Raw genomic sequence first — 26,757 nt, forward strand, 5'->3', positions numbered from 1 at the left:
TCAGGGCCAGATGTGGGGTAGAGCCTCTCCCAGCTGTCATAGTGTGAGATTTGGGGTATATCCTCAACGGGCCACCCGTCCATCACAGGGCTAACACAGAGAAGCAGGCAACCATTCATACTCATATTCACACCTATGGCCAACTTATATGTCTTTCAACTGTGGGAGGAAAAAACCCATGCAGGAACAGAGGGAGCTTGCAAACTGCACCCAGAAAGACCCAGGCTTGCCGCTACACCAGATAGTGTGGTTGCAGGAGATGGCTGCCCTTCTGTGAACCTGGTCTGGTTTTGCTGGAAGTTTCTTCTTGCTTAAAAGGAGTTTTTCCTCTCCACTGTCACCAAGATCGTGCTTACTTGTTGGTGTTTTCTCACTAATACTGCAGGGTCTTTACCTCGCAGTATAAAGTGCACTGGAACTTCTCAACTGCTGTCACGATTCAGTGCTACAATAAATTAACTTGAATTTAATTGAATTAAATTTAATGAAATGCAATTCAAGTTCACGTCACTTAAATTCAGTCTCACAGAAACTCATAAAAATGCAGTAGCTCATAATCACTCTATGTATTAAGAGCCTGGCCAGATTAAAGCATTTTCTTCAGCTCTAAAGAAAGTTGCATTAATCAGTCAAATGGGTGGATGCCACAAAACATACCAGTAAAGCAAGCCCTGAGGGAATATGCAGTTATATAATGAAATCGAAGTAGACCTGGAAAAGGAGAGCTGCTCACAAAAACAGTGAAAATGTGCTTCATCATGCAGTTCATATTTATTTCTTAAATCGTCGAGGCAGTATAAAGAAAAGAGGCAGCAGGGATGTCAACTAAAAAACACAAACAACAAATTTTAATGACAAATAATTAAAAAGGAAAAGAAATCCACTAGCATCCATAACTTTAAGGAGAATATTCTTTTTAAATAAATAGGCTATGATCAAAGCTAACATAATAGCTTAATAAAATATTTGGCAAATACAATACAAAATACTTACTAATACAATTAGTTAAATGTGACACTTTCATTAAAGTGGTATTTTTTAACAGAGAGATGAATGACTGTGTGTGCTCACAAGTGTACATATGCGTATGTGTGTATGTTGTGACATCTTATTCCACAGTGCAGAAGTTTTCCAAACTGTTCTCTCGGGCCTTGGGAAGCTCATTGTGTTCCAGTAGTCGGTACTGGAAGGAAACGCGGTTGATATAGTTCCCACTGGACACGAGCCTCACCACTGAGTTATCACAACCAATCTTCATCTGAGCTGAAGGGCCACAAGGAGAGGAAAACACATACTTTACACTCTACCATCCAAGAATTCTTGTTCTGTAGCCAGCCCTACTTACTCTGTTTACATTGGCAGCAAAAACATTTACTTTGTATCTGTATTGCAGTATTTTTACAAGTAAAAACAGCAAATATATGTAAACATAAAATTTGAATTGCATTGGATATTTCACTATGTGGGATGTTTTTATTTTGTAGGACTCTTTTACAGCACATCATAATTACTAGTAAAAGTGTTTCTTGGACACCACGATGGACACAGACTCACCGAGTCCACTGAAGGAGAAACAGAGGTCGGCCACAGGGAACATCTTAGAGGTATCCACCCCATTCCCTCCCAGCAGCTCCACATAGTCACCTGACCCTGAGCAGCCAGACCACGCCAGTCTCTGTAAAATAAATGATCAACAAAATATTTTGATGGTGAAGTCCAGATAAAGAGTTTACTTTGTTACATAGAAAACTGCCATTAAAACTTCCTGTGGAGCTCTTTGGACCAATAAAAGTACTATATGTTAACCTGGAAAAGGCCAACCAAGTGGAGATGTGATTCCAGGGCTTCATGGTTCTCTATTGGGCAGATGCTTGTAACACAATGAAAAAGTAATACTGCAAAGGATTCAAATGAAATGACTTCATTTGACTGAAAAATGTTTACACAAACAATTTTTGTAATATTTGAATTTGGAATACATACAGTTTTCCTCAGAATTTAAACAGAAGCAGTTGACAGGATGTTGTTTTTCAGATAATTAAAAATGAATATTTTACTTTATTAATTTATTATTTATTATATTACACTTTTATGAGCATGCTTTGTACCACTTTTCTCCTTCCCTTATTCATAGAGAGTTGCATTTCATGTAATAGCTTTTATGACTACTCATTACTAACTATTAATTAATTAATAAGTACTATTTATTTATTTATTTTCCCATTAACACATTTCCTATTACACACTTCAGCTCTTGTTAACGTTAGTTAACCTCACTTATCTAATAGTGGATGAAATTGTCATAATAGTAGAAATTGTAGTAATCTGGGAGCCTCTGCTTAGCGTTCTGGTGATCGTCTGGTTCTACCAGACACCAGAGAAGCTTCTCTGCATTGTTGTATTTATATGTAATGTATTTATATATGTGTTTGTTTATTTAACAGAGGCTCTGTCAAGCTGCACAGAGTAGATGAGGAGGGCAGGACATCAGGCACAGGAATGTCACAGAAAATCTGGTCAGTTTTCAAAATAAAAGATCCCGTGGAAACTACACCCTCTGCCCTTGCAACACTCTGTGTGATTTGAAGCACTTTACCAGACAAAACTGTGTAACAGATGAAAAGTCAAGGACATGGTGTATTTCAGGGGTAAGACTTCGATATGACTGGTAAGTGCTCTGCTGTGTTCACCTGCAAGCTTTTTTCTAAAATTCATAAACTCTTATTAAAAATGTTTATTATTTTATTATTTTTGACTCCATTTGTCATTACTATTCCTTATTTAACATTAAAAACTGAGGATCATCTTCAAACATTTAGTATGAGGGTTTAACATTATAATCTACACACAATGAATAATATTTAGTTTAGCTGAAGTGGTTTGCTCAAACTCTTCCATCTATTAACCACAGTGATGTTTTCATTTAGTCTCATTAGACCATTTGCCATTGAGGATTTATTTTCTGTTTTCTTTTTTTTTCACCTATTGGAGTGGGACTTATGAACACAGTGTAATTTACAGTGGCAGTGTGGCTCAGCAGCCAATTTGCCAAACACAATTTGCTTTTGGATGACTCTCCAAAATCCTGGATTACTTTCAATGACAATATTTTCAGTTGTGGTATAATATCAGCATGTGGTGAATGCAACAGAAAATTGGAAACTATCCTAATAGATTCTGGTATGAGTAGAATGGTCATCCATCTATAATAGGACTAACAAAGTGAGACGGTGGACCAATCACATCATTCATGATATAAAATCACCAATTAACCCAGTTGTTCTCAAACTTTTCTGGCATGCCCAACTTTAGTTTACATCCTTTTCCCTTAGTCTTCCATGCTCCAACTGCAGTGGCTCTGTTCTGAACCCGCCACACAGTTGGAGGACCACTGGATTAACCTAACCTACAATAACATACTTTTGAGCCTGAATACCTGAAGAAAGTCCTCTCTGGCACAAAGAGAACATGAAATTCTACACTGAAAGGCTTCATTCAAGCTCCAGGCTTCACTTTAGTTTCAGTCTCATAACTGTTTGTTTTTCATTTCCTGTGTTCATCAGCTTCCCTCTAGATGTAGGAAGATGACATCCTAGTGCTAATTACGCCTACTGAGCTCTGATCGATCAGTTAAAGGGATTTCCCCATCACAGTTAGGAAAATGAAATTAATAAATCTCTGTAGTTCAACAAAACTTTATTAAATGAAAATAAAATTAAAATTAAAATTGACACATACTAATAAAATTTGTGTGACGACATAAACAAACATGCAAACACTATTAATAGCTTTAATAAAAAAAAATATATCACACTCTGAATGCGTTTAAAATGTCCAACTGAAGCTAAAGGTCTATTTAAAGTGTCAGAATTTGGCCTCAGTAAGATATTTATTTCACAGAGAAAAGAAGATCGTGTGTGTGACTGTGGGCACATGCATGCGTGTATGCATGTGTGTGATCTACCTGTGGACTCAGCTCATTGCTTTTGGCCTGCCCCAGGCTGAGTTCTGTCAGTCGGATCTCCACGGGGTAGATGATGGAGAAGCTGCAGTTCTTGCGCTGATGTGGCATCACCATGGTGAAGCTTCCCTCTGGACTCTGAGACATGATGTTACAGGCTTTCCACACGAACAAATCGACACATGCACAGACAGGAGAAGAGATTTCACATTTCCAGTTCTCGATAACCTGAGAAACTCATTACTGACACTTCACGTCACAAAGAGGACAGACTCAGAGGGTGGCAGCTGGAAAGGAAATCCAATTCTAGTTCTAATCACAGAACTGAAAGAAAGAAAAGTGAATTCATAAAAGCATTACGGGAAAGGGAGTCTGAAAATGTTGCCACTTTGTTCATATTGTTCCCTTCACATTTTTGTGGTAAAGAAACCGAGCTAATCAAATATGAAGAGAGACGTTTGAAGCTTAGATTCATGAGATTCCTTAATCAATTAAACAATTAAATGTTGTATGTGTATCTTTTACATCCAATTTTTGGTAAGAGCCACTATCACAGTCACTATCTAGCTTACCATTGGTAAATATTACCCTTCAGGTTACCCTACCATTTCGATCATTCGTTCATTGTTACTTATTGTTTTCCTCCATCAAACATTTATACATATCATTCAGTTTAAGTCAGTCTAAACTTTAGACTGTGGTGCTAGTTAACAATTCAAGTTGTTTATCCATACTTTTATATAGCTGTTAGCTCCATTCTGTTTGCCAGCCAAACTTTTAGATTTAAGGAATGTTCTAGAAACACTCTGACTTTTATTATGTATTAAATGAGTAACACTGTTATGTTGCATGGAAAAATATGTGAGGTAGCTTTATTGTCACTTTGATTAGATCATATATAAGGCCTAAACTGCAGACGTTTGCACTTAATGTTGAACAAGGGGATAAACTACTGTTACCCTATAAATAATTAATTGAAACTGCTGTTTTTTGTTGTTGTCTATATTTATTTCCTTGTCTTTGTCTTACAGCCAGACGGTGACAGTTATGTTTCTTGACACAATGTTAACGCTGTGTTTGTCAAACAGCTGGAAAGCAGGTGCATCCTTCTCACTCAATTCGTTACGCTCGCTCTTGGCCTTGATTAAAGCTCGACCAAGCACAAATGTCCAGGAAGTACACTCATGCGTGCACACAAATGTACCCCTCATTTCACAAGACATATAAAAAAAACAAAACAAAAAAAATAACACAAATCTTTTACACGAAGACTTGAAAGTGTTTTATGTTTGGTTCTAGATGTTTTGGCCACAAACTGATCTTAGTGATGCATAACAAGACTCACGGAAAGGGTTGTATAGTTTCTTGACAGCGAGGGTGAAGCCACTAGCAGGGCTGTGAATGCGAAAGAAGATCATGGCAACATTCTGAGAAGAGCGGCTGGTGGCTCCTGGTGCTGTGGAGGAACAGTAGTCTGTGTAGCGCTCGTAGAGGGGTAAAGGATGGTCCTGATTGCTGGGGAACTTCTCTCCCTTCAAAACCCAGCCATCAAATATCTTGAAGAGGAACATATGATATGAAGTAAATACAAACATTAATGCCTTTACTTACTTAATTTCAGCACACTTATTCCACACCTTCACATACAAAACATGAAGCAGTGTCTAAAAATACAAGGCATTAATTTTTAAAATGTGGAAGAAGCCAAGGACAGCTAGCATGTCCAAATTAAGCTGTTCACTATATGACTAAGAGAGAACTCATCAGCTTTATGTAAGAAACCAATTCGGTTTTACAGAAAGACACAAGCAATCTAATTGCCAAGATTCCCCCCCCCCCCCTCCCCTGTATGTTTCTTTCTTGCATGCTGAGAGCAGTAAGTGAACTGGAGTCACATTCCTGGTTTGTGTGCACAGACTTGGTCAAATAAAAATGATTCTGATCCAGTGGGTTGGTGAAAACAAATCTTTGTGTTTTCTATTAAACTTAAGACATGAATCATCATGTTTTATCGGGTAATCCGACATGCCATACAGCACATTCTACACTGCTGTGCTGTGAATATTATTTAATTACAAGCATAATCCAACATGAATTTCATTCTAAAAATATTCTGTAAATCTCATCTCTTAAAATGAGGTGTGCTGTTTTGTTTTATTGAGCACATTAATCCTACTAATATTTACACAAATCTGCTCTTGGTTTCTAGATCACATGCACGTAAACCTAGGTTTTATGAAATTCTAATGTCCCCCTTTCCCTATGCCATGAACTGAAATCTGCACTGGCAGGCTTGGCTTCAGAACTAAAGCCTTCTCTTCCCACTCTTGCTCTGGGTAATGTGACCAATGCAGAAAGCATCCAGTGTGGTGTTTGGCCCTTAAACGCCGCCTTAACCCTGTTTGGCCTAATTTCAAACGCACAGGAAGAAGATGAAATAGAAATCAGAGTTTAAACCAAAAAAAGCCTTGGAGTCCCTGCCTTTCATTTAAAAGAGGGGTTGGATATGTGTGGGGGCTATTTTTGGTGAGTGTGCCAACCTTTATGAAATCTCCAGCGCTGCAGTCGATGCTGACGTCAGACAGCTCCAGACTGATGACTTCACTGGGCTCAGCTATGATGAAAGCTGCACATGCCAGCTGTGGCTTTGATGCCACAAAGGTGAAGAGGCCATCAGTGGCCAGCATGTCCAAGCATCCTACAAACCACACACACAGTCAGTTTTCCATTTCAGACAGAAAATACATATAAATATTCAAGAGACTAGTACTTAGAGCTTTTCTTCCCCAGCTGAGCACCCAAAGCACTTTTTATTACAAGTCTTATTCACCCAAACTCCTTTTTTTGGTCAGCTCAGGGTTCAGCATCATGCCCCAGGATACTTCAACAGGTAGAATGGAAGAGTTGGGGATCAAACCACTGCCCTTCCAAGTGCTTGACAGCCCATGCTGACTCCTGAGCCACGGTTGGTCCCTAACACCAACTATAACAACTTTTTGCCTAACTCTTAAACTTTAACTTACCTTAACTAACCTTCGCCCAGTCCCAAACCTACCCTGACCACACCAAGTAACCAAAGTAGAATTAAAGATTAAAGACCAAACTGGATTGGTCCCCATAAGTGGCTATGAAATATATACACCCCCAGAATACAGGGGAGGCAAACACACATATGAACACACACAGACAGCCAGATACAAAATACATTACACATATATTGGGTTCAGAAAACATACTGGATTTGAGTTTAGTCTTAATAATTTCTCATGAGGTCAAAGTGTTACTCAGAGCACAGCATCAGTTTTCATTTAAAAATGTTTGCCTGGATTAATCCATTAATTATTTAACGTGTTTAGTAGCCTATGTTCTAATTAAGTGACTGAATGGGCACTGGTGCATAAATGAACATTCACCCAATTACTGTATCAAATCCAGCAATTGTTATAATTCGGTGATTTAAAGCTATGTTTAAGCAGTTCTTACTGAGAGATCGGCGGAAAATAAAATCCTCTGATTCTCTTTTCTGGGCCAAACTCAGCAAAGAATATAATCCATCTGAGGCTTCGTTGTCCTGAAAAGAAGAAGGAAAACAAACAAGTAAATACAAACAAACAGAAAACCTAAGATTTCACCTCCGGGCCGCTCATAAAAACTTGACAGACATGAGTTCAGACTTGATCAAAAATTCCACTTTGCTCGACTACAAACGCGACCTTACCTCGATGTAGCGAGCGAGCCCCATCCTTAATGAAACGGAGATAAGAAAGAGAAACAGCTGTGTGCGCAGAGCCACCGACATGCTGAAGTGCGTCTCTCGAGGAGTGTGTCCTGAAGCTGAGGGGAGAATAACGGAGCTGCCTGTGAGATCGCAGCTTTTATAGCAGCCCAGACAGGCAGGCAGGCCGACATCAGAGGGTTAGTGACAAACATTTAGGAGTGCGGACTTAAAAATGACTTTGATAATGAGTGAATAAAAGCAGTCATTCAAGGCTGTTTTAGGGAATTCAGATGTTTAGAAACTAATAACTACTGCGTATGAATTCATTGGAGGAAATGCAATACTTGAAACATGTCAGTGTTTATTAAAATCGCTACACAGCTTAACATTGAGTAGACAGGCTAACATAGTGCTTTGTGGTCAATTTGGTGACTCTTCATTGAAAAATAATAGCTCGTGGGACATATTTGAACTGCCAAATACTGTTGGTATTGATTCTTCAAGTCTCAGGAACACTGATAAGAGGGACGAACCGTATTTTTCCCCCCAAAGGATATTCCCTCATTTGCTGTTTTGATGGCCATGGTGGTGCTGGAAACACATTTGTCCAGAAACTCTCATTGTGTTCAGTAAGGTTGAAATCTGTTAACTGCTCCAGCAAAACTGAATAATTCACGGTATTTACATTTCAGATAAGTCCTGCTGTGACATCTCTTGTGTTGTCACCCTGGATGGGACCACTCCCATAAGGATAGAAATGATTCACTATAACTGCATAACTGGGTAGATAGGATTACTAGGATCACTCCGAACAACTTTATTTTGATTTGCAGTGATCTCTAACTCTAAGGAGACAAATGCACTCAAACAATGATAGCAAAATACTCCTGAGCTATTACAGAGGTTATGGATCCCCCTTACAGTGGAGGTCAAGCATTCATGCCTCTACCAGTCTCTTTCTGTGCGTCACATTTGCCCAACTGTGATGAACGATGACTCATCTGATACCACTTCTCCCACATGTGTCTCTAGACCAGTGCCTCTGGTTTTTGCACCACTGAACTCTTCAGTGTGCATTCATCTCTGTAATAAGGATAGAAATGAATCTTAATACAATACAACTCTATTTTTTTGATGGACTCTTCTTACTGACACAGTCAGGAGGAAGAACTCCCACTTTATTTTTACTTGCATATCACACTAATGCAGGAGCATCACAATCATCAAATAGGCAATGTCAGACCAAATATTCTGTGTTTCTGTAAAATTTCCATAGATCTAAATGCTGATGTCACTTCACCATTCCTATGAAAACACCAGTTAATAGAATAGGCTATTTGACTGAAGCACCTGCCATCTGTGCCCCAACAATAAGCCCTCTTATAAAGTCCCTTCGATCTTTTCCTCTTGCCATCTTGATACAAAAGCAGAACTGAATGGGCCTGCTCTGAATTTTTATAGATGACTGGATGTTAACTGCTTAATTGTATGGTGTAGTGGTCCAGGGTGGAAGCATCTGCACTCTCCACTTTTTCCTGCAGTTTGTCACACAAATGAATATATTGAGACTTTGGCGGAGAGAAAATGAACCTCATGCGCTCTTTTATATATACACTTTTCGGACATGAATGCTCAGATTGCAAAAGTCATGAATTCTCAGATGTCCTTTGAGATACTGAATGAGTCAGAGTTTATGCAGTGCCAGTCATGAGTCAACCTTCAGCTAAAGAACCACTTTCAATTTGGTTTCAGTCTATTACTTTTGCCTGATATTTGGGCATCGGGGAGCACAGAATTGCAGTGGTTAGTGCTGCTATCTCACGGTGACATTGCCATGAATCCTCTTGCTTGGTTTAGAGTTTTTCTGAGCATGTATGTTCTCTCTGTGCACCTCAACAACCTCTCACAGTTCAGTGAAAAGCATGTTAAAGTGTTCACTGATCCTAAATCGAGTTTTTTATTTGAATTATGAGCTGAAGTGTACTCTGACAAGTGGGATAGGCTGGAGTTACTGCCTATTTTGTGTTTTATCCCCATTTCCAAAATGCTGGATTTAAGTAATTTGATTGCATGTAAATTTTAGATGCAATTGTGTTGCATACGTTCAATATAAAATATTGATGGAATTCGGTTGAAAGAAATTTACTTGATTGATGAACACTCAGTTTATACCAAGCATATTTTCCATAACGATTAATTATTTGAATTAATACATCTTTGATTCTATATAAAGAATCTTTTCTGTTCCTGCTTCTGCTTTCTGATCAGTAACTTGTGGCCTGATGGGACTAATATGTGCGACAACTTTTGACTCACTTGCTGGTTACTATTAAGACTTAAGAGACATCTGTGACAACTATCTTTTTAAGGACGTGTTTTAGCTCCCCATCTCTAATAAAGGAACTGTGAGGAAATGAGGTGTTTCTCTGCAAGAAGTCTGAAGTCTGACTTACTGACTGAGGTCAGTTAGTCAAACACTCATCAGATTAGAGAGGATAATTAGAGAGAGGATACTACAATGATTTTTTTATATTTCACATAGCAGTTTGATAGAAGTTTGATAAAAGGTGCTTTGTGTTCCACTGTTTCAGATACTGCAAGTAGACCTCTATTAGACTGAGTAGAATACCACCAAATTTTGCCACAGATTTGTGCTTGTGCTATAGCCTGCTTGCTTCTGTGTTTAGAGAGATATAACCTCTTTGCTTAGATTTTTATTTATTTATTTTACTTGTTTTTGCTGGCCAATTTGACAGCCAGGAAATCAAAATGGACAGCTGTGGTCTAAATAACATCTTTGGACAAAGTGAGAACAAAATGAGCAGTGAGTCAGACCGGAATATGTGTCCGGAAGGAGAAAGTGAGAAAGAGCCAACAAGGGAGAGCGAGAGGCTGCGATGTAGTTCAGTTTGTTTTGACATAGGAAAGTCATTTAGAGTTGACCACTTTTAGCTGCCTGTGCTGCTGCTGTGAAAGGTCAAACTCAGATGTAGCTGAGTGTAAGAGATGATGATCAGCCTGTCAGCGCTGATACACACATCTGATAAAATAGCCCTCTCTTTCTGTCATTCATCTGAAATGAAGATGAGAGACTGTGTGTAAGTGCGCCTTGAGCTAATTATAGCTGACATTTTTTTCCATCGTTATTAAGGTCTATGATGCCACACAGAACAACAAACCACAAAAAATAATGAACATAATGAATAACATTTACTATAACAGCCTGTCAGCCTGTTGACTTTTAATGCTGATGACCTATTCGAGGTGTGTTACTTTCATCTAAAAGCCAGTAGTCAGTGTTAATAATTAGTTGCCTCACAGAGTCATTGCGTTGTGAAGATGCCTCAACCTATTAGCCAGAGTCTCACTGTTTAAAGTGTGTTTTGCTAATCTGAATGACACCACAGGAAAGGGAAAACGCTCGCAAAATGCTTCGTGGTGAGTGCCCATGTGTGTGTATTTCCTGGTGTTAAATGCTCGTCCCTTAGCAATTTCATGTGATGTGATGTGTGCGTATGTGTGATGCGGAGCTGTGATACATACTGTAATTGTTAAAATCCAATTTATTAAATGAATTGATAGATTTTAATGAACACGTAACCCCAGAGTCTGATTATACTGCTCTAAATGATGAACTGATACAGCAATTCCCTCAGTGCTGGCCTATTTGAAGAGTTCATTTTCTAATCTAATAACCATATTTAACAACCACTCTTCGCCTATTACCTCCCCCAGTGTATCACCCTGACTGAATGAAGGGTGAGAAAGAATGAATGAATTGCCATCCTGTGCTACCCATGGATGAACTTTCTCTGTAAATGTGCTATTCTTGGGGAACCATAAAAATACAGTACTAGCATGACTAAACCAACAGCACACAAGAATATCCCAGTAATTGTGATATGAAAAAACGGACAGAAAAAAACTCAGTACATTTGAATATTAAAATCAGAACATCAAATTCAGATGTGTTTAAAGTGTTTTGAATTTAGATACCATAAATATCATCACTAAAAAAAACAAGCGAGGAGCCAGCTGCTTCTGTCTTCACCAGACAAAAGGCTACAACACCACCTGGTGGCAGATGCAGAAACAGGTCTATTTTTGCTTCAAGAAATGCACGAATCAGTGGTAACTTCTCAATGACGCTCCAAGTGGCAATGACAAATCCTTCCCACAGTTTTCTCAAAAAGGCAACTGATTTGGTTTATCAGGATTTTCCTGAAGATAGAAGCAGTTTAAAAAAAACTTAAAGGAGTGTGATTTGCTGTATCTGGGATGATTGCCCCAGCTGGCAAGATGTGACAGTCACCCCTCCATGTGGTTAAAGTTAAATCACAGTGATTGTTGACTGCAGACATTAGTGTCTTAGCCCTGTCTTACTGCCCAGCATGCAACCTCCTTTTGAACACCTGCTCCCTGGCAAACGTAGCACATGTAGCTAAGTATTTTTGATTTTTTTGTTCACTGTGTGTTGCCTCCTTTACACACACAGGAACACACATTTCTTGTGCGGATCTGTCTGTCAACACAGCGGTCCAGCCCGGCTCTCCCCACTGCCTGACTGACCCATTCATCTCCTGTGTGGGCTGTAATGAGCTGACCCTCCCCATTTGGACCAACCTGACAGAGAGAGATTACTTTAAAGTCTGCATGGATTTTCTCCTTTGTCCCCTCCTCCCCATTCCTCTCCCTTGAAAGTGGCTAATTCAAAGTGCATTAATGAGGAGCGATGGATAACACACTCTTCTTTTAATTACCTTCCAACCAAGTTCTTCAGGGGAGGTCTGGTGACTCCCATCTGACACTGGCCTGTTTATTTGGTTTGGTTTTTACCAGTTAGACTTTTGTGTGATGCATTATGTAGTCAGAAGAGATCATGCTGAAGCATTTATGGGTTATAGGGACAACACATTAAAAAGAAAAATAATAAATGCACAAAATACATTTAGATAAAAACAGTTTTTTTTCTTAACGTACATCTTTTAAAAAAAATCTTCAATCTATTATTGGCGAGGCTATTGAACAAACACGAATTACGCTAATATTAAGAATAAAATACTGAGGTATTGTATACACTGAAATGAGCCACTGGAACATGATGTGAAGAGCTTTTTTTTGTCTGTTTCCTAGTAAGCACATTCACAAATTATACTGGGATGATTGATGGTGCATGCAGACGATGAGAATAATTCTACATAATAGTATAATTACAAAGTGTGATGCAAAATAATTGTTCTGGAGCCAACAGGGACCACTTTCCCCAATGAAACACAATTAGGTAAACTGATATAAACAGAGAGCAGGATTTAACAGAAAAGCTTAGGGAGTAAGATAATCACTTAAAACAAATCAACTCCAGTTTTGTTTGGATGATGAAATCGATTGCTCAAACTAAAAAAATTAAATAAAACTCACTATTTCATGTGTATGCTTCTATTATACTAGTTTCTTTATACACTTTGTTTTGTTTTTTTGTGTAATAAAGCATAGTCTTACAGAAAGTGTAGTAACTAACTCAAGCATGATCCTCAACATCAGTGCTCACCAAACCTGGTATGGTAAAATAACACATACCAAAGTTTAAGCTATTGCTTAAACTTTCTTTAAACAAATAAGGCAAAAATCACCCTTAGTCATAGGGATTTGGTGGCTTGATGTTGTTTTTGCAAAAGCGAATACAGTTACCTGCTGGGTTAATGATTTAGGGCCACTTTTTATTGTTATGGAACACACTTTGGTTCTTCAGGCCATGCTCCTATTTGCACAAAGTCTCTGGAGGCTCCTGTATGTCAGACAGTGGCCTTTCAGCTCATATCTTGGAAATCATTTTTTCAATTTCAAGCAGTGACTGTGGGGAAAAAAAGCAGACACTTGTCTGATGTTTTTATTTATGTGAGTCAGTGGCTAACTTGAGATAGCCTGGGAGTACCTTGTGGCAAGACAGCTGCCATTGCCATTTTTTAGGCAGGCAGGAACAGTGCAGAAGACAAGTATATAGTTGAAGGTCTTTAATTGGCTGTTAAAACCTCTTACTACTTCAAAAAATGATTTTAGGTCAGCTCCAAATACTTCTGGCTAAATCCTAGGCAACATTATTTATCTCTTAACTCTTTGGAGGAGGGGAACTTTTCTTGCTTTTTATATTGACAGACTTTGCCTGAATGCCAGCATAATGAAAATCTTTTTATACAGCTCGTGCTGATCTTGTGCATCAGTTTAAAAAAATATAAAATAAACATTTTCTTCCACCTGCTTAGAGTTTCCTCACACTCTGAAACATGTCTGCTCAAGGCAGAGATGGGTGGGCCTTTAAAAGTGTTCCTTCATCATTCAGGCTCACTGTGGTCTGGGCAGTCTTATCCAGCCTAATACACATTGATTAGTCTACATAATCAATGTATTCAATGACAATGATTCAGTACACTGCATAAATTTATCGACTGCAATCAGCTATAAACAGCAGCCATTTTTTCATCCACTTTCTGTTTTATTAACTAGGTTTTGATGGAAAAAATAATTCTCTGCAGAGTTAACAGACATATTTCATTAAGTGATTAAGTGATACCGAGGTGAAATAAAATCTATTGACCATCTGTCTGGATTTTCTTGAGGGAAAAAATGGCACGAACGATTAAAAAACAGCACTGCGAGCTACCAAACAGCTACCAGAAGGTGGCACTGTTTAGCTGCTGTTGGCTTTACTGGCAGCTCTTTGTTACTTGTTCAACCTGAAGAGTTTCACATTGAATTATCTTTCTGTCTTAACAAAGGTGAACGAATAGCAAAACAACAAATACAAGCAAAAATCAGATTCACCCATGATTAAAATTCATGGATTCAGAAAATCAAATCACAAAATTAGGCATCACAACAGTTGGATGATTTAGTCACATACCTGCTTTATGCTGTAATACTAAACCAGTTTACCCAGCTGTATTCTGCTTTAACCTTTGAAAACAAATCTACCCTTTCAGTGTAGGTGAGAAAAGTTTTCGGGGAATACCAGAACACACTTATCTGCTCTTACAATTTCAAAACCCCATCTAGAATGAAACAGAATGCCAAGTGATATATCATTTTTCACTAGACAGTTGAATAAAAAGAAAAAGTGCAGTAGGAAAACCCCGACGTGAGGCATGTAACTTTGCTACTCCTGGTTTCCGTGGCCATGCATGACCAGGTCATGTAATGAATGTTGATAAAGTAGAAAAGCCGCTTTAATCAGGACGGATCACTGTGCAGAGGTGGAGAATGTCAGAGAGAGCAGGCACAGCTGCTTAGTGAGAAATCCAATATTGACTGTCGGGATAAATGTCCTGCATATTCTCTCATCTGTCCCAGGGGCCGTGGTATTATGCCTCTCACGTTAGCACTCCTAATTGGATTAAAAATGGCTTGTTATTGGGAGAAAAATGACTGAAAAAACTATCATGATTATTGCCTCTCAACAGTGTTGGCTCCCAGAGCTGAAGAGGTGACTGTCAAAAAAAAAGCAGTTTGTTTGGAAACAAACTTGCTTTGATTGATTGTGTTTTAAGCTCAGACTAATGTGGACAGTGCCATTGCATTCAATGCCATTTTCTAGTACTATACAGCAATCACAGTGTGGTATTTCTGGAATTTATCAGTTATTTTTACACGTCAAATTTCCACTTCATTTATTTTCAATAGTAAAATAATAAATAATAATCAAATAAAGTGTGTGTGTGTGTGTGTGTGTGTGTGTTTGAAGGTGGTTATGTGGTGTATGCATGCACGCCTGCCTGTGAATGCATGCGTGAACAGGAATGAAACAGACAAATCCATCAGACGTCCACTGGGTTTTGGTTTGTGTACCACCAGGAGCACCCATTAACAGAAAATAAATGCTTGACGTCATAAACCTGACAGAGTCTCATTCATACTGACATTCGGGCTAAATTACACATAAAAGCACTGATAACATCATCATTAAATATTGATTTCTAAGGCTGGTTTAAACAAAAGCATGTCTACACATAATCAGCAGATGACGGGATTTGGTCGGAGCACAGGAAGGAGAGTTATATAAAAAGGGGCCTCTTTTCATAAACATCTTTTCATAAACATCTTATGAAGGGAGAAAAAGAAGAGCTGCTGAGTGTAAGAAAGGGGAAGAGAGGGTGGAAAAAAGAGAGGAGTAAAGGGCTGGGGGAGTAGAAAGAGATTTAAGGCTGAGGCTCAGAGCAGATGTTAGTGTTGATGATGATGGATGTAGGTTGTTGAGATGCAGAGTTGTTATCATGAGAGGCACTCGCAGACTCCTCACAGCACACTTTCGCCCAGATGTCACTGTGTGTGCGTGTGTGGGTGTGTGTGTGTGCGTGTGTTACACAGCAACAGAGAGGAACACGGTGAAATGAGCAAGGTACGTGCTCAAATTAGACACTAAATCTACTTTACCGATGCTGTTTTTTTATGAAATTGTGGATTCAGTCTTCTTTAATGAAATGAAATTTGCCCTTTACATCAACTACAAGTAATAATAACAATGAAGAGAAGCAATGAGATACAACAAAGGAGAGTTTAGAGACTGATTGGCACAGATGAGGCTAATGAACAACTATCTTTTGCACTCTTGGGTGCAGACATGGTGAAAAGCAACTTCCTCTAAAGGCCTAAATTGGATTAATTTGAAGATTTTTTTTTTTTACCTTTATGAGGGAGGTTACATTCTCTTCTGGAAAACCGTGTGTCCCCAGGCTACGACGTACATCCCTGCAATCATCCAAATCAACCAGAAACTACACACACGCACACACACATACAGGCAGAAGGTGGTCTGTGTGTGCGTGTGTATGTGTCTGTGTGAATGGGACATGTTGAGTGGTGGTAACCTGCCCTACACTCTAACCACATAAAAGGTGCAGGACAGAAACATGTCGGTAATTGATTGCTAATTAGTTCTTTTGTTGTTGTCCATTGTGTGGTGACAGAGCTTTGCCCTGGGCTGTCTATTCACACGCAGGCTCTGTGGCCTCACAGCAAGGCAAAAAGCATAGTCACACCATAATGAGAAAGTCATATATAACTGCAGCAGATGACAGAAGCTGCACTACAAACCCTCTGCAAAGGAACTCTTGACATAACAGAGGAAATGGGGACCCTTTTTTTTAATGAATTCAAGTCATATGTCACAAATATTTTTTATTTTAATGCAAATAGAAGAACACCTATGTGAGTATGGTGATAAAACCCCCTCCCTGAGCTGTATGTTGCTTTACAGTATACGTTGCAGCAAACTATGTGTCATTTCTACTAACTTGGTATACCCACATCTCTCTCTCTCTCCCTCTCTCATCAGTGCATGAGAAATTACCTAATGAGGAATGGGTCGCACATTTCCACAAACTCATTAACCCGCGAGCGAGTGAGACTAATTGCAGCGTTTGGGTAATGTGATTTCACATCTGTTACTGCAGCCCAGGACACAGTAGTCAGCACAGGGCCGGATCTGGTGGGCTGAGCTATGCATAGAACTAGATTTAGCAGAAACACAACATACACTCAGGCTGACACCACTACAGCTCCTGTCTGAATGGGTGGAGCAGTAGTCATTTTGGCTGTGGCTGTTATCGTTTTTGATCAACTGCCACGCAGTATCTGGTAATTGCAAGTCTCTGGAGAGTGGGTGGGCCTCCTGGATTCATTGATTGACTCCCACTAGGATGTAAATACTGTTTACAAGACGGATAAGCAAAGGCCTCAAGTTATAATGTAAACAGTCAATCAGTTAAAAAAACAACAACAACAACTTGGTAATTAGTAAGTTTCAAATTTCTATTTTACAAAAGATGGCATTTACTTTGAAATATAAAGTGAAAGCAGAAAGGTTGGTCGAGTGGGTTAAACATCTGCTTCATATCTCAGGTTGACACTGGTGCTGGATTGCAACGTTTTCCATTTTCATTTACATTCATAACGATTTCCATTGCTTTCAGTTGTTTTTAGGTTTTCCTTCCTCTGTATATGCTGGTGTGTTATACACTATACAATGTAACACAATCGCTGCATTTGTTAGTGTAGCCACTTGTGATCCTGCTGGGAACATATGACACATCCTAAAATACTTTAAGTCAAAAAAGTTTTTATTGCTTGGTGGAAAACTTTGTTTTAGGCCATCTCATTCAAGTTAATTTCTCCAAGCAGAAGCACAGGCTTTTATTCTCTGGCTCTCTCATATATACACACAGAATGGAATAAATGAATTTTTCAGGGTCTCGACTTGAGTTGGTATTTCCAATAATTCCATAAATGACTGCAAACAAATTTATGCTAATAGAAAAGGTGGGAGCCAACTGTTTAATATGGGGAAAGTAATATACTTTTGTTAATTATGATTAATCCTTTGTTTAACCTCACAGCATTGTTACAGAAACTCCAATTATAAGTTTACAGGCAGTGGGACTGCTTATGGTAATGCCATATCTCATCAATTACCATCCCGTGACCATAAATTGGCCTCAGCACCGGCAGCGAGATGAGGTTAACACGCTGATTAATTTGAGCTACTGTGATTTCAGGCTAAGCTGACACTTACACTCTTTGACACAGACAGTGAGGTCTGCTAACTTTCATAATGGAAAAATTGTATTTACCACATTCAGGGCTGCTTCTGAGGCTATAGACATCACACATCACATCAGGATAATTTAAAATCAAAGCAACATAAACAAGGTGAGAGGTTTTCCTATTACAGAACTGATTGGCAAGTAATAAGGAATTTTAGATAAATGTCAAATGATCAAAAGGTACAAAAGCAAACTGCCTCATACAGTTGATTTGTATTTTTTGTCATGATGTGCATGTAATGTTATAAACATTACAGAGCTAATCATAAATCTGATGTAATAAATAATGAATATTATAAATTACATCTGAAAACATGTCAGTTTACCAGATTTGGGTTAATGATTAGTTTTGATTCATAAATGCCTCACTGGATTGCATTTTTAAATATATAACTACCATTCTATTATCTGTTTCAGCTTGGTTTTACCAGCTTAATCGCCGACTCCTTACACACTAACTGTGAGTCTACTATATTGGTTAAGTTAACCACATGGATCAATTTTGTCCTGTGGGAAGTGACAAAACATATTATGTATATATAACTTATATATAACTTTTCTTATGTGTAACATGTAGGAAATGGTAAGAAAACTTCCCAAAGCAACATCTAAAATATAATTTGATTTAATTAATATGGTGTTGTTATGGTGCTGACTGACAGGCACACAAATAGTGATTTGCCCATGAACACGTTATTGCTAATGCATTGTGGAACAGACTGAAGCGCACAATATTGAGCTCCACGCTTAATGTTTACATAACACCTCTAATACACTTGCCAAGAGCTTATTGCTGTATTTTAATCATAATTTTAATATTTTTATATATATTGTTAGTATGCGTTTGGATCCTTGTGTTTTCTAGCTTACTGACAATCCCGCTTTTAACAGGTATGCTATTTACATGGGTATTATCCAACATCCTGGCCTAAAATTGCTAGCTATAACCATTTGAGTTAAAATTGCATGATGGAAAAATCATAAACTGATCCATATGTTATAAACTGTAAGTAATTAAACGGAGGTATCTGCGGTTTTGATATAATAACAATATGATTAGCAAACATCCACTAGCTAAGAGCAAATGACAGCAATTTACTATTTCCTCTCTGGCTCCATATTAGAATAAACTTTACATTTAAATCATTGATCAAATAAAGTGGTTGCTGCTTTCCACGGTCCTGGTTTTGTTCCATTCATAGAGTAATATGTGGATATTTTCATGTCGTCTAGCACTCCTATAATGACCTCTTTGGATAGCATAATGGAGCAATTTTTAACTTCCTTTTTAGCGTGCTAGGGGCATAGCACCAACCTTTACCTAAGCATATAAGTTATACAGTATAGGCTGGTGTATTCCTTTGAGTCGTAGCCTTGCGATCCCTCCGTTTAGTTTCAGTCCATCCAGTGTGTTCAGTGGGATGACCGTCATGGTTAAAATCAATGACCGTCACATCACAGCGCTGACATCTCAGCCTGGTATCTTTACCGCTGCTGTCTGCCACCATAAGACCAGTCACCCTTCATAAACCCTTTAACCCTGTCTCCTCATAAACCCTGCAAAAACACCTCTTTAGGTCACTGAGCAATAACCAAAATAATAATAATTTGTGCAACAAAATTATGTCATATAGCAGTCAGACGCGTACTGATAACATGTAACTGTGGATAATCCAAGGCAATGGATAGTTCAAGTCGCCTAAACTAAACATACGTACAGTGTTTTCTTTAAATTCACACTAAAGCTACATTTGCGCCCTAATAGATATCGTAGCAAACGCTTCACCGTCCTTGGAAATGTATTCAAAATAATCATTATGCGTTTAAATTTAATGGAGACATACATCATTCTTGTTTTGACATTCTTGAAAATTATTTTTATTTGTTTGCTCATTTTAAACTGGTACAAACCCGTCAATGTGGTGCATTTCGATGTAAGATCAAACATTTAAGAAATGTGTCAAGTAATATCACATACAATAAGTTAAAACATGTCACAAAAAAGACCAGCGGGTACATAGCAAGAATGTTTTATCTACACAAAACATCCTAAAACAGAGTAGGCCTACTGAAAGACCGCCCGTGTGTGTGTGATCCCGTCCCATGCAGACGAGACTGAGGTCACCAAACAAAAGCACCTGTTCAGTCTGAGTGGGCACCGTTTTCTCCTTTAATTATTAAATCCACATGCACAGTGCATGCCCGAGACCCAGTTCAGTAGGCTCACTGTCAGTTTGGTGCGTGTGTGGCAGGCTGCTATCAAAATACCCAATCTTATAAACCGTTTGACATAACACAACCTCACCTGAACACAATAACGTGCGTAAAGACACGCTCAATGACAACGTAAATACGACGATTGTTTGGCTCTCGGTAATTAGGGCCTATAGTCTAAAGATCATTACAATAGTATTTATCAACAATAGCTGGTAAGAAAAAAATCCGTTTGAATTAACGAGATAAATAACCCCATTTTTTTTCTTCCGTTTGTCAATAAATGTTGTCCTTTTGTTATTATCATTATTTGGTCTTTATGAGGTGGCATTTACCTCTTTTTTTTCTCCCCACATTTAAGGCCTGATTACTTCATTCGTTCTCTCATTTTGATCTAAATAGCTGGATTAAAAACAGGAAAAAAGAAGGAGCCAGGCAGGGCTGGGAGAGGGGTGTTTGGTGGAATAGGGTGCGGTGTGGTCAAAAGTCACTAAGTGAAACTCATGGACACTGTGTGCTCCAGCGCTTTGCGCCTCAGAGACGCGATGCTCGTTCCTCTCCACATGTCACTGTCCGGGGAGCTACACAGCTGTGGGGAGCCCGATACGTTCGTGGGGCCGGAGAGGGAGGCCGACATTCCTGGAAAAGGCGTCTGGTAGAGGTGGGACTGCAGACCGGAGCCGTTGGAGGACAGGCCGTTAGAGAGACCCATGGAGTTTGGTGGCGGGCCTGGACCAAGGCTGCACTGTGACAGTGACTGCGCCATGCCTGGCTGGCGACCCAGAGCAGGGGGGAGCTGCAGCTGGGAGACCCCCGGCATCCCCGTAGCCCAGCGAGAGTCGTTGGCGTGGAAGGAGCACAGGCTGTTCTCCATGGCAGCGGCAGAAAACTGTGGCAGGCCCGGTGTTGGGAGCAGGGTACCCGGTGCACGGAAAACATTAGTGGTCTTCTTCCTTTTCTTCCACTTAGCGCGTCTATTCTGGAACCAAACCTGAAATCAGAGACACAAATTGACATTTAGGGGTACTGAGAAACATACGGGATATATTTCTTGGGCACTGTGTGTTTATTTTAACCAGGAAAGATGTCACGTTCTCATCCATATGAAGCCATATTGCAATGGACACAATAATAGCATTCTTCGCCACAATAATACATTTTGAAGTGGAACAAACTAAATTTAATTGAATTATTATTAGACCTCTTCTCTTGGCCCAGGACTTTTCTAAGGCCAACCACTTTGAATAATTGTTGGCCAACAGCCAGAGAAATTTTTAATAGTGTACTTATAACCCCAAACCTCAAAATAAGCTTTTGGGAGTGTCGAAAGTTTCGAATCTCTAAAGATGAAGCGAAGTATGTGTGTAAAAAAATGTTCCAGTAAATAAAACAAAAGTAAGAGAACATTTATATTCTGTAGGAGACAGAAATAGCTGTGGTGTAAAAATGTGTGCGTCAGAGGGTCTGTTACAGCAAGGAGTCGAGCAATTTATCTTTCTAACATCTTATTTACAAGCAGATTAACTGAAAATTGCCCTAAATATTGCGCGGGCTTAAATACAAATGGCCCGCATCGCTGTACAGCATCTATGGGAAAATAAAAAATGCCCGTCTGTTGGCTATACGCGAGAAAACCCACAAACACACCGAGCCACACAGCTGAAAACGCACGCGCGACACCGCTGGGCTTTATAAAGATTTCATCTTCGGGTGTGATTAATGCGCGCACGAGGCCGTGAGTCGATGCCTCCATATTAAAAGTGAAATCTCGCTCTCATTCCGCTCAGCCAGCCGTGAAACGTCGCCCAAACCCATTACACTCGGGGGGAAAGAAAATGCAATTTCTCATTCCATTAAAAAAGTACAATATATTCTTGAGTCCTATTAAGACGTCGCTGATAGAGCATTTTAAAGGAGAGAGGCTGTGTGGAGGCACGCGCTCGGGCCAACACGCCCACTGAAGGCTGCACCTGCACGGCCTGCACTAATGTTTACCAACACCGACTATGAGCCGGCATGCACTGAGCGGTTAGGATCCTGCACTGCTTGGAATAAAGAATGGATTATTACGGTGACTAATGATTATACTGGTTTTATTGCTTTCAGTGGGATAATTTGCATGAATTTCACATCACGGTTTAATAACGCGTTCACTGTTATAAATAAGACTGAAATTGGTTGGTAATGTGTTTTGTTTATTAGAGCCTAGCATGTTCCTTCTCTCTTTAGTTTTCTCAAAACTGTCAAATAATCACGTGCGATTAATAAGATATATATATATATATATATATATATATATATATATATATATATATATATATATATATATATATATATATATATTTTTTTTTTTTTTTACAAATGTGTAATCATATTTTGTTACGGAAATTCTCATAAATGTAGTCCGAGAAAAATATCTGGAAGGAAATCTTCTAGTGCTTGAAGATTTATTTTATTAGATGGTTAAATAAATGAATAAAAATCAGAGATAATGATCAAAGCCGTAATGCTCCCCGTGTAATTGTTGGAAGTACAAAATTGCACAGAGGTAAAATAAAACGAAGAAACGAAAATAAGTCTCCATAAGTGGCGTTACACGGATTTTTTCTGGAATTTGTAAAAGCCAGATGACCATCGAATTCCTCATCCTCAAATGAGAAATGTTTCAGTACCTTGGACAGAGCCCTTTGTGCACCGGATGCTCTCACAATTAAATATTAGTCAAATATCAGGTTAAATTTGAATATATTATGGGATACTTAAGTCATGCAACTCAGTTTAAGCAGAAACTATTTTCTTAAACAGTTATTACTGGAAAATCTGGACACGGCGAGGCTTTGCTATCGTTTTTATGCACAGTGATACTGGGGAGAGATATTTCACACGCGGTACCTGAAAAAGCAAAATGTACTCCTTCACTTGAAGTATATTGTATAGACTCTCATTTAAGTCTTGGCTTATTGTAACTTAGACGGTGCAAGTGGCGCCATTTCAATGGTTAGTTTTGAAATTCCAAGCAGTTCATCCAAACTTGAAACGTTCACAAAATATCTTGGTATTGGGTGAAAATTAACTACAAATTAATTAGGGTAAAATGACAAATGATTAAAAATAAAAATGTCTTTTAATAACACACAGAGGCACGTGGTTTCCTCTTGTGACACAACCGATTCTGTTCACTATCTTCCAGGCGGATTGAAATGGTAAATATATGATGATGATTCTATTTTTTTTTTTTTTTTTGTATTTATGTATTTATTTTGGATATTTACAAATCGTAAAAAAAAAAAACTGTTCCCAAAGACCCACCCTGAATTGTTATGCGAGTCTCTGCATTATTGTATTTACCTGAACTCTGGACTCGGTGAGGCCGATCCTTAGCGCCAGTTCCTCCCTCATGAAGATATCAGGGTAGTGGGTTTTGGCGAAGCTTCGCTCCAGCTCATTGAGCTGCGCCGGTGTGAAACGCGTCCTGTGCCGCTTCTGCTTCTGCTGGCTTGTGGTCTGGCCGGAGTTCTGCTGCGGCTGCGGCTTCTCCTGCTCCTTCCCGTTCACCGGCATGCCCGCAGAGTTGGATCCTACAGTGGCGATGTCTTCTCCCGGCAGGAGAGTGGTTCCTTCAACAGAGTCTGAACCAGGAGGCATGTCTCCCGGATGTCCCTGGTCTGGAACTCCACCTCCCAGCCGGCATTTGAGAGCTTCTCGGTGTCCGAGTAAGTCTGCAGCATCCTTCATCCCTGAGAGGATGAGTAGGAGAGGGGATTTGAGTAAATATGCCGAGTACCGCAGCGTCTTATAAACAAAGTTATATGAAATGCTTTGAGTCTTTAAAATATAACAGGCAGCACAGATGGCATTAAAAACACAATATACAAAATTCACGTTGGTATTTTATGGTATATTTTTTCTGTGCTGATAAATTACTTATAAATTGCTTCGACCAACGATAAACCACTTAGTTGTTAACACAATTAACCACACAGTCTATTTATCACTTCACAACGTTAAACAAAAAGTTGAAATCTTACACTGGAGTTTAGGGCCGGAGTTTAGTGATGATAACTCACCGAGCCGAGCATCCAGGAGGTCGGCATGAGAGAGCATCGCGTACCGCTCCAGGGCGAAATGCGCTCCAAAAAAAATCCTACAACTTTGGGTCAATTTAAAAAGTATATATGGTCTAAATGAACGAAAATTCGGTTTGTGGTTAAAAAGGAGGTCCCTTGCATTATAATGTCCTTTAGAGCGATGGGGAGGCGCTTATTAGTTGAAAGAACCCGTGAGCTTCCTCAAATAAGAGCCAATCAGAGCAGGAGCTTGGAAATGTCAGCGACGTGACTCCCCCTTCTTTTTTTAACACAGGCGCGCACGTAAGCGCGCACGCGCAGACCCAAACGCGCACGAAATACTACAATTCAATCCTCTGCCATTCCGTCCTCTGATTTATTAGCTTTTCATGCTCAAATTATCCCACGTTAAACATCTTAATGTGTTTGTTTAATCTCATATAGTCCGTGCCCTGACAGGACTTCCGTTAGTACATAGAAACACATGTAAAATACGGGAGGAGAGCGCATGCAGAGGCTTGTTTTACTTCGTTAAAGGAGCTGGCACTTATTTGAAAGGGGAACTGTATTGTCACTCTAATTGAACACATCAAAATCTTAATTTTTAAATCCCTTGACTGTATAATTCAGACTGTTCACACAGTAAAGCCAGGATTCATTTAGCAAATGAAGGGACAGAAATCTACGGTTACAATTTTAAAGCTGGTTGCTGTTTATTTATTAAGGGGAGCAAATTGAGTCTCTTTTGTACTTATCAGTTTGGACATTGGTCATAAAAAACACAAAGGCAATAAGAACAAGAAACGTTATCACACCAGACCTCCTTCTAACCCCTCAGAGCCCCTATTCCCTCCCGTCCTTGGCTCACAAACAAAACAAATATAGCTCCCATTCCCTCATGGCAGGTGATTTGTGGAGACAAATCGTGGAAATAAATAAATAAACGAGTACAGATGGATTTAAACACCGTCGGTGATCGGCCGCTTTAACTCCCATCGACTTTTCATCAACACGGGCCCAATTAAAGGTATTTAGGCCTGCTTGGTTCAAACAAAATCAGACGTGGTGGACCCTAAACGATTGTGCCCCTTTAGCAGAAGTCCATAAGTAGGTCTATTATACAATTAACAGGACAGCGCATTGATTTGCGCTCCACTCTTACTTCTCCAGACAGTGCTGGTTAGAGAAGGCTTTTGGCAGATGTCAGGGTGAGCCTGGTGAATAGACCACCGCCTGGGACTAAATAGGTTTCTTTTCAGCCACACAAAGGAGGCGTCCGAGCGAGGACTCCTCTCTCTCTCCCCTCCTGCACCACATGGAGGCAGCTCATCTTTTATGCTCCTCAACAGCAATCTGCCGGGACGCGGGGAAGTAGCCTATATGTGGCACAGCGTGAAAACTTAAGGAAATGGACTGGTGCATGGTGCACTGAGATGAGGAAAGCTGTGACCATCTCCCGAAGGTTCAGGAGAAGCAATCAACAGCAGCAGCAACAGCAGCAGAGGCTCGATTCGCTTGATTCAGACGTGTAGACCAGGAGAGAGGAGAGGGACTCACTTTATTGGGAGTTGTAGGGCCAACACTGCGTTTGTGAAGGGCCCGAGCCACGAGATGGTCTGTATGCTGTGGAAAGTGTTTGTGAAAGTATATAAATATATATATACATATATATATATATACAGTCGTTATTATTATTATTATTAGTATTGTTGGGCAAACTTTGGGCACTTTTTTGTTATATGAGTTATCATTTTTACCACTAATCAACAACAAAAAATGCAATCAAAATCTAATAATGATAATAATAATAATAATAATAATAATAATAATAATAATAATAATAATAATATATTTTTTAAAAAGTATATTATTTAAAATCCGATATATTTTAATGGAAAACACCATATTTTAATTTCTCTACATGGACATAAAATGAGACGTGTTAAAAATCGATCGTGGCCTATATGTTTTAAGTTACTCATCTGTAGACCTACATGGTATAGTAACGGCCTGGATGACAGATATCCCCTCAGCTGTCCGATCCACAGACTGTAACTTATTGCTGTAATAAGAAGGACCCACTTGAAATGGGTCTATGTCTCACTCAGCACTCAGCCTCCCTAACTGGACCACATCAATCTTCCCCAGTAAAAACACACTCACATAGGCCTACAATCCTCCCGGGTTAATGCGGCGCATCTGAGT

The 26,757-nt window shown here is 39.3% G+C and overlaps 2 protein-coding genes across 3 annotated transcripts; both read right to left on the bottom strand.

Annotated features, from left to right (window-relative positions):
• Window positions 1-498: 498 nt before the first annotated feature.
• LOC146506555 (corticotropin-releasing factor-binding protein-like) lies at window positions 499-7,821 on the bottom strand. The gene is made up of 7 exons (XM_085180719.1): window positions 7,680-7,821; window positions 7,445-7,532; window positions 6,502-6,659; window positions 5,307-5,517; window positions 3,965-4,119; window positions 1,555-1,675; window positions 499-1,263 (listed from the first exon to the last, which is right to left on the bottom strand). Exons 1-7 carry the CDS (start codon window positions 7,758-7,760, stop codon window positions 1,109-1,111), a joined length of 969 nt encoding a protein of 322 aa, XP_085036845.1. The 5' UTR covers window positions 7,761-7,821; the 3' UTR covers window positions 499-1,108.
• Window positions 7,822-19,620: 11,799 nt separating this feature from the next.
• On the bottom strand, window positions 19,621-26,211 carry LOC146506556 (homeobox protein orthopedia B-like). Of its 2 annotated transcripts, none has more exons than XM_085178996.1 (3): window positions 24,553-26,211; window positions 23,834-24,222; window positions 19,621-21,476 (listed from the first exon to the last, which is right to left on the bottom strand). In XM_085178996.1, the coding sequence occupies exons 1-3, from the start codon at window positions 24,587-24,589 to the stop codon at window positions 20,976-20,978; spliced, it is 927 nt and encodes a 308-aa protein (XP_085035122.1). In that variant the 5' UTR covers window positions 24,590-26,211; the 3' UTR covers window positions 19,621-20,975. The 2 variants fall into 2 exon arrangements, with proteins under 2 accessions (XP_085035122.1, XP_085035121.1); XM_085178995.1 differs by having other exon boundaries at window positions 24,514-26,211.
• Window positions 26,212-26,757: the final 546 nt, after the last annotated feature.

The sequence above is a fragment of the Neolamprologus multifasciatus genome, chromosome 12 (assembly GCF_963576455.1).
Source record: "Neolamprologus multifasciatus chromosome 12, fNeoMul1.2, whole genome shotgun sequence".
Lineage (NCBI taxonomy): Eukaryota > Metazoa > Chordata > Actinopteri > Cichliformes > Cichlidae > Neolamprologus > Neolamprologus multifasciatus.